Raw genomic sequence first — 8,623 nt, 5'->3', positions numbered from 1 at the left:
TTTCACACTGATTGACAGTCACAAGTTATTTTTACACACTAGACCAAGACTTCACCAGAACAATAATTTCAACAGAATAGTAGGCTCGGTTTCCCGATTACTGGGACTAGTACAAAAGTATCGAACGATATAGAAACTCTACCTATATGCCACACTGATTGACTGCCACATGTGTTTTTGACACTCTAGAACAGGACTACAATGGAACACAATAGTTTCAACAGAATAGTAGGCTGGGTTTCACCATAACCAAGACAAGTTCAGAAATACAGAACCATTTGGCAACTGCAACATTTCATACTTTGATCAGGATGCTTCGAAAACGCCTAAGGCAAACGGCCGCTTGCCGGTTTCCAGTAAGAGTGGAATCATAGAAGTAATGACATGTACAAAACTAACAGCATATAGAATTAAATTGATGATTCACAAAGAAACATGACAAGGCGGAGTGGCACATACCAAAACGCGCAGCACCATAAAGTTATGGGATCATATCATCATATCTCAAAATCTTAAACGGGGTACAGATACCATCTCAAGTTCCCATCTCATCACACGAACAACGAAACTGAAACTACAAAAGGTTCTTCCTTTGCTTGCACAACGAAACTACTACCGACAAGAGCATAAGCATACTGAGAACGGAATAGAGGAACCGGGGCGGGTCGAGCCGGCGGCTGCGCGGCGCGGCGCCTACTTCTCGGATGAGTTGGGCCCGCGCTTCTTGCCGAAGCCGACGACGGCGGTGACGAATCGGCGGTTGTACTGCATCCTCTTGTGCGCGCGGCCGCGGGGCTTCTTCTTCTTGTCCTGCTTCGCCACCTTGGGCGTCTGGCCCCGGACCTTCCCGGCACGGGCCAGCGATCCGTGCACCTTACCTGCGCAAGGCCACACGATAAACCCCGATCAGCGCGTCACTACACGATGAAGCAACAGCCGGAGAAGAGGGGGAGAGGGGAAGAGATGGTGGTTACCCATGGCTGAGGAAGCGGCGGCGACGGAGGCGCGGAGGGTGGGAGATGCGGCGGCGGCGGCGGCTGTAGGGAGGGAAGAGGAAACCCTAGGTGAGGGGGCTGGAATTTATAGGCGTGAGGAATTTTTTGCGTGCGGGAGTGTGGGGCTGACGGGTGGGCCGTGAGGAGATTAATGGGCCTTTCCACTCTAGGCCGTGAGGGAGGACCGGGCGTTTTTTTATTTTTATATTTTTTAAATCGTTTTTTACAAAAATATATTTTTGCTTTCATAATTTACAGATTTATACCCCTACCGCCCGACTGCGGGGCGGCCGGCCCCCTGCCGGGCGGTAGGGACCTTAATATAAATAAAATTTATTTTTAATCGCATTTTGGTCTCTGGGGGAGGCTGTCGCCCAGTGGTGGGGCCTACCCGCCGCCCGGCAGGGGCGGCAGGCCCCTCCCGCATGTTAAACATTGACCGGCAGTGCGGCATTAGATGTGGTTTTAAATATTTTGGATAGAAATAAAAACCGTTAGTAAAGTAGATGAATATGAAAAGTATAACTTAGCAATTCATACACATACGCAACTGAGAACGAAATTCATACACACACCTACCCTACAAACTACGTCCACGTACAGCGTAAAAGAGGTCGATATGGCCGGGGTGAATAGGAGGTGCTTCTAGTTGTTTCTTTTTTTTGTTATGGAAATGTCGTCATGTTATACTTATTTTGTTCTCATGCATCACCTATTTCGTTCTCAGTTGCGTATGTGTTTGAATTGCTAAGTTATACTTTTCATATTCATCTACTTTACTAACGGTTTTTATTTCTATTCAAAATATTTAAAACCACATCTAATACCGCACTGCACGGTAAAGGTTTAACCTCCGCCTGCCACCCCTCTGCCGGGCGGCGGGTAGGCCTACCGCCCCGCCACCGGGCGACGGGTACCAAAATACGATTAAAAATAAATTTTATTTACATTAAGTTCCCTACCGCCCGGCAGGAGGGCGGCTGCCCTGCAGCCGGGCGGTAGGGGTATAAATCTGTAAATTATGAAATCGAAAATATATTCATGTAAAAAACAATTATGAAAAATATAAAAATAAAAAAACGCGTGGACCGGACCATAAGGACAGACGCTGAACCTAAAAAGTCCTCACGGCCTTTTTTTTTTGAAACCCTACCTATAAAAGTTTCTCTTAGTAGGCCTCACCATTTCTGCGGGCTGTATTATTTTAGTCGTATGGGCCTAGTTGCATTCGGCCTTCTTAACAAAGTGGGACGACCTGCGTGCTCTCTCCGTTCCTCTGCTGCACCTCCATTGAGAATTCTAGTGCTCTTCCAGTTTCAGATGAAGTGCCCTCCCGTTGTGAGGTGAGCAAGTAGGAAAGGCTTTCAGGATTCAGATTCAGAGTGGATCAGATAGGACTGACTACCCACAAGTTCCGTCCGCGAGGGAAGAGCAGAGCTTACAGTTCCTGCTCCGATCGATCCGTTCCCCCTCGTCGTCAGCGACTCAACGCAAACATGAAGCACCTGGCACTGGCAGGCTACCAGGAACACGTCGCCGTTCCACCAGAAATCATCAGCTTCCAACGAGGGGAATCACAGTGAAGCTAGCACGGTACAGACTTGTCAGGACATCAGCTGATTCGACAAGATGCAGTTCCTCAGAGCAGGTATTATGGAGCCACGTGGGCGGGCGGTATGAGCCTCCACGTCAGAAAAATATGTGCTGACAGAAAGAGAAACGGAGAGAGACAAGGGAACGGGCGCTCCGTCACTCGCCCGGCTGAATCATCGCTCCCGAGGGGAAAAAAGCCCGCTCCTAGCCCGTCCCAGGCGAAGAAGTCGCCGCCGCCGATCCCGTGCTCCTCCCTACACTCCTCCTTCCACTGCGCGCCAAATCGGCCTTCCCTCCCACCAAATCGGCCTCCCGTGACTCAAATCGATCCATCCCGCGCCAAATCAGAGATAAATCCACCCCAAAATCGCCCCCAAATTCCCAATCCCCAAACCCTAGACGTCGTCCCCAAGACGCGAGATGAGCTGCCAGTCGAAGAGGATGCGTGCGCCGCCGCCGCCGGAGGTCCCATCGCCGGCGACTCAGTTCGTCATGCCACCACCGCCACCCCATCGAGTCCCGCCACCACCCTTCCCTTCCATCTACTGACCTGCTGCCTGGTTCCCCCCAAGAACACTGCAATCCATGGCGCACCCTCCTCGGCACCAAGTTGGTTCGCTGGTGTATAGCAACCTGGCATGGTGGCTCAAGGTCCCTGGTGGCCACCTGCGAACCCTGGTGCATCCGCAAGTCCTACCCCACCTACTGAGAATGCTAAGGAACTTGATCTGCAAGCATGGTATATCCTTCCCCCATTTCTATTTGCTTGGTGCATATTCGATTGATGTCATATTGATTTGCTAAAGGCTTGAACCTGATCTGTAACATGTTAGAATTAATATGCATTTCAGCCTTGTAAGGTACCGAATTGTGGTTTCTAATTAAACTAACAAGTTCCGTGAACCGGAGATTTGTCTCTCTTAATTTCTTGTATGTTCGTTGGCCGGATGAGTTTATTTGTATGTTCATGTATTATGTTGTTTGATGAATGGCCACAAAGATATAGTCGACAAAAGATTTGTATGCACATGCAAGCATTAACTACTTGCTTCTTTATTGCAGCAACTCTCTTAGCCAAGCTAAAAGCCGATCCATTATATGAGGTAGCTGTTTAGTTGGCTGGGAATGATATGGCACTTGTATTTAGCCAGCATAAGGTTGAGTTATAAAACTTGCTCTCATTCAGATGCCATGTCGATGTTCACTGCACAGACAGCAAGGAACGAACTGGTAATCTGTGCGCACAGAACAGCTTGTCCTTGGAAGACATCACAAGCAGATGTCACCTGAAAAACATATGGACCCTCCATCTCCTCTCCAATTGATGTCCCAACGATCCCTATCCCACCCCACTGATGCAGTCGCATCCCAATTCCCAACAAGCATTTCATTTCTTTTCTTTCTCTTCTCTTTCTTCTCTTCTCTTCTTTCCTTGACGCCTCAGGATGGGATCGAACCATGCTCCCTCCACTTGCCTTGGAATCCAGCACCGAGTGCGGCGGAGATGCGCTCCTCTGTCCCCGTGCTACCATTCTGAGGCGCCCATTTCGCGATTGATGCCGAGCACATGCCTGATGCTTCTCCTGTGTCGCACGCCCGTCGCGAATCTCGCTGTTCCTCCACGGCTGTCTCAGTCTCAGAAAATGCTGTGTCAGTGAGCTGCTAATCAGCCAAATCTGGGGCTTTAGTTATTTCAAGCTTACCTTACTCCATATCATCCATCTCAAGATTTATAGGAGTATAAATAAAGTTTGGTAGAAAGTCAGATCATCTTAACATCGCCTAACATCAGTGGCTGTCCACTAGTGAATTTAACCAAGGAGTAGCGTGGAACTGTGGAATACCCAACGATTTCTACCAAATCACTGATCCATTTGGCAACCATGTAGGCACCAGCTTGTTACAAACAACAGAGCATCATGAGTCCAGTTGCATCGTCCGAGGTGTGGCAATAGGACAATGCTTCTAGGGTGGAGTTACAAAGGGACTGCGATGCGCCCGTCGCCTACGGAGCTTTGGTGGTTCCGGTGATCTCTCGAAGGACGCGGTATTCGTATTTGTGTGTAGTTGTAAGTGTGATTGTACACGTGTGGGTGTGGGTGTGGGTGTGGTGTGCGTGTATAGGGTGGTGCGTGCATGCGTGTATGAACAGATACTACAGTTGTATCCAGATGAGAGACGTAAAAAAAAAGGGACAATGCTTCGGTCGGCTAATGACGCCACATGGTAACCAGCTGCTTCGATTGGTGTCATGAGCTTGTCATCTTCAGACATGGACGGTTCGTACTTATTGTCTATCTGCGTCAGATCGCATGGCCCGGATCCATGAACGGGATTCTTAAACTGTGCGGAGATCTGAAGATGGGAGTAAAACAAGTTTCAGTGCAAATAAGAGAGAAGGCTATTAAAAATGGTGAAACTAATAGCGATGACTTAGGAAACGGACGCTCGCGTCGCCCCCGCGCGGGCGACTCGAGCGGCTCAGGCTCCCTCGCCGCCGCCACCCACCGTCGCGTCGTCCTGCCGCGCCGCCGCCCGAGCGAGCTGCCGGAAGCCCGTGCGACCTGTGAGGAGGGCGGCGGCAGGGCCCTTTCCTCTTCCTTCAGCGGATCCGGACGGGCGCGGCCGTCAGGGCCTCCGTGGTGGTTCGCCGGCGGGAGCTGCCCTCCGCGGCGAGGGTGGCCGGGGGGCCACAGATCTAGCTTGCCGGCGGCCGGATCCGTGGCTGTGCGCGGGCGGGGCTTCTCTTCGTGGCTTGGGCCGGCCATGGCGTGGGCGGTGCCGGCCGCTGGCTTCCCGGCGCAGATCCACCGGCCGGCGCGGAAGGGGATGAGCTCGAAGTAGTTCCCGCGCGGGTCCCGCCGGGGTGGAAGCGCTCGGGGCGGAGCTCGAGCGGCGCCTCCCACGCGGCCGGGTCCCGGCCGATGGCCCAGAGATGAGCAGACGGGTGTTGGCTGGGACGCGGTAGCCCTCGACATCGTCGCAGGCGTCGAAGGAGAAGCGCGGTAGGCTGAGCGGCGTCGATGGGTGCAACCGCATTGCCTCCTTGGTGACGGCCTGCAGGTGCGGGGGCGTGCAGCGGCATGGGGGCGTCCTGCGCTGGCCGTGCTTCGGCCGCGGCCGAGGTCGCGGCGCCGGCTGCTGCGGCGAGGAGGGCGGCGCCGAGTGCAATGGCGCGCAGTGGTGCGCGTGACGAGGGACGTCCGCGGGTTCTGGCGGTGGCGTGGTGCTACGGCCGGGCATGGCCGATACCGGCAAATCTGGAGGCCCTGTGCGAAATTATTAATTGAGCACTATTAATTGGGCCCTAGTGCCGTTGCTGTGGCCTGCTAGTGGCCAGTGAAGTACGGAAGGTGGAAGTGCAGATGTCACGATCGTGCCTGGCGAGCGGTGACGGTGGAAGCGGAAAAGATTGCACTGCGGCCTGCGGATTCGATCGAAAGACAAATCGAGCGACATATTTCCTCTTCTATGACATATTTGAGCTACAGTTTGCTTGGTATTGGGCCAAAAGATAACTAAAACAAAGCCTACTATATAACTATTCCTAGTATACTAACTAAAACAAAGCCTACTATATAATAATTCCTAGTATACTCATTATATTTTGAGCCCCCTGAAATTTGGGGGCCCTGTGCGGTCGCACGGGCCGCACAGGCCTAGATACGGCTCTGCGGCCGGGGATGGCATGCCCGTGGCCTCCCCGACGGTGCTATTGAGGTGCGGCTGGCGGCGGCATGCTGGCCGGCAGTGGAGGGTGGCTGCGTGGAGGCAACGTGTTGAAGCGAGATGGCTGCGGCGCAGGGTGGCACGGCGGCAAACGCTGGCCCCGAGATTGCTACTGTGCTTTGCCAAGATGTGGGCACGCAACTGGGGCGGGATTCTCCGGGCGAAAGCCTGCCGGCGGCGATGACGACGGCGTCGTTCCCCTGTTGGAGGCGTCATCTTGGAGCCTGTCCCTGCGGCGTTGTTTCTCTGGGTGAAAACCCTGTCCATTTGTGGGACGAGCGACGACGGCGCCATTGGCGTCGCTACCTTCTTGGAGGCGTCGTTGGAGACCCATCTTGGCTAGCCGGTGGATACAATGGCTTGGCGGGGCGGCTCGTTGCAAGTGGCAAGCTCAATGGGGTTTGTTGAATTCAGCGGTGGCGACTGAAATCATGTTAGAGATCAGGGGTTGTCGTATGCGCGTTGGTTTTGGGCTGCTTGCAGCGGACCGCGGCGGCTGGCATTGCCTGGCAATCGTCAGTTCGGCGTGGAACTGCGTCGAAGGATGGCGCTTGCGGCACCAACGTCATGGGACAACTTGGCTTGCAGCGGACTACGGCGGGTTGTTCAGCCTTGCTCGGCGACTCCGGTGTGGTACATCGTCAGAAGACGGCGCTAGCGACAACTTAGTTTGCTACCATGGCGGCGGTGGCTGATACGCGGGCTTCGCAACGAGATGCTGTCGTCCGGAGGGTGTGGTTTAGCTGTTGACGGGGATCGTGGAAGCGGGGCATCAATGTTCTTCATCCTGGTGGCGACATTATAAACGAATCCGTGACTCGGAGTACTGTGGCGGAAGTGGCGAGGCCCCCGCGTGCGGTGTCTTCGGCGAGGCGATGAGAGTGAGGAGTCCAACAGCGGATGTGGCAAGGCCCCCGCGTGTTGTGTTTTCGTGGCGACGACTGCGAGGCGGCCTGCGTGCGGTCCGGGTTCGATGGTTTCCACCCTGCTAGATGATGTACGATGCTGCAATGGCACTATGGCGGCAGGTCCTGCATGGCGGTGGTCTTCTCGGTACGGTGCTGTCCGTGGCTCTCGTTTCCCTATCGACTAAGGGCCATGACTCGACGGCGACTTCAGAAGATGAGAAAGGCTGTTAGCCGCAGCGGCTATGCTTCTTTTTTGCCTCCGTTGCCCAGTGTGTTGTCCGTGTCGATGCCACAATCCGACCGGACTGAGTTGTCTCATTTGAGACGTGGTGTGGCTTGTGTCGACGGCCCAATCCGACCAGCCTGAGTTTGAGTCGAGTTGAGTTTGGCGTGTGTTGATGCCCCAATCCAACCCGTTGAGTTGTTACCGTGACGTTTTTTCTTTTTCCTGATTATGGCCTTCCAGGGACATAATCTTGTATTTTTTCTGTTATATCAATAGAAACGCACTCGTCGAGTGAGTGTTGTTCTGTTATATCAATAGAAACGCACTCGTCGAGTGAGTGTTGTTCGTAAAAAAAAACAAGTTTCAGTGCCGTTTCAAAATGCCATCTTCATTGACCTGGCGCAGTCTAACGGGGTATGGGGGTCAGAACGAGACAAGGCTGAGGTTTCTGAAAACTGTAGTGTCGGTCTCCTCGCGCTATGGTTTACTCTGACTGACTTCTGATAGTGGAAGGATAGCGTATGGAGCTTGCAAGTTGCAGGTACAAGCCAACTGCTGCATACAAATATTCAGACTTCAGAGCAACAGCAATGCGCCAACCCCAGCCGTGTACACTAGACCGTCAGCTTTCAAAAAAGAAAAATTCTTTTCTTGGAATCACATTCAGCAAAAGTTTATTTCAGAAGGGAACCAGAGGAAATTTTTTGCTCCACAGGAATTTGTTTACTGTCATTTGAAAGTTACTGCTTGGAAATTCAGGACTTCTCTGACCAGGTAAAAGTAGGACTAGCACGGCAAACACAACATCAAATCTTTGTCCACTGAATTTGTCAAACATCCCAGCACGAACTGGAACACGTATGAAAGCACGCCACGAAAATCCACGCGACCTGCTCAGTCTGGGTCTTCAGGAACGGTGCAAAAAAGACATGCCTTGTCCACGACGGCAATAACTTTCTGTGTGTTTTTGTTACTTCATGAACAGGGAACCTTACAATACGTCAATACAAACCAGAAACCAGAACAGAGTTGAACTGTCAAAGTTTTTTATAAAAAAAATAAAAACTGTCAAAGTTTGGTCGCAGAAAGCATGGCACAAGAATTGTTCGATTGCACGTCAGTAATTCAAAAACGAATTTGCTTAAAAAAGGGAATCTCAAAGACAAAACACA

General features: G+C 52.3%; 1 protein-coding gene across 1 annotated transcript; it reads right to left on the bottom strand.

Moving 5' to 3' along the window:
* Positions 1-436: 436 nt before the first annotated feature.
* Positions 437-1,121, bottom strand: LOC120702761 (40S ribosomal protein S30). The gene is made up of 2 exons (XM_039986686.1): positions 975-1,121; positions 437-878 (listed from the first exon to the last, which is right to left on the bottom strand). The coding sequence occupies exons 1-2, from the start codon at positions 976-978 to the stop codon at positions 694-696; spliced, it is 189 nt and encodes a 62-aa protein (XP_039842620.1). The 5' UTR covers positions 979-1,121; the 3' UTR covers positions 437-693.
* Between the last annotated feature and the right edge of the window lie 7,502 nt (positions 1,122-8,623).

Source organism: Panicum virgatum, chromosome 4K (assembly GCF_016808335.1).
Source record: "Panicum virgatum strain AP13 chromosome 4K, P.virgatum_v5, whole genome shotgun sequence".
In the NCBI taxonomy this organism is placed as follows: domain Eukaryota; kingdom Viridiplantae; phylum Streptophyta; class Magnoliopsida; order Poales; family Poaceae; genus Panicum; species Panicum virgatum.
The sequence above is the reverse complement of the archived record's forward strand: the minus strand, read 5'-3'. Positions and strand labels throughout refer to the sequence as shown.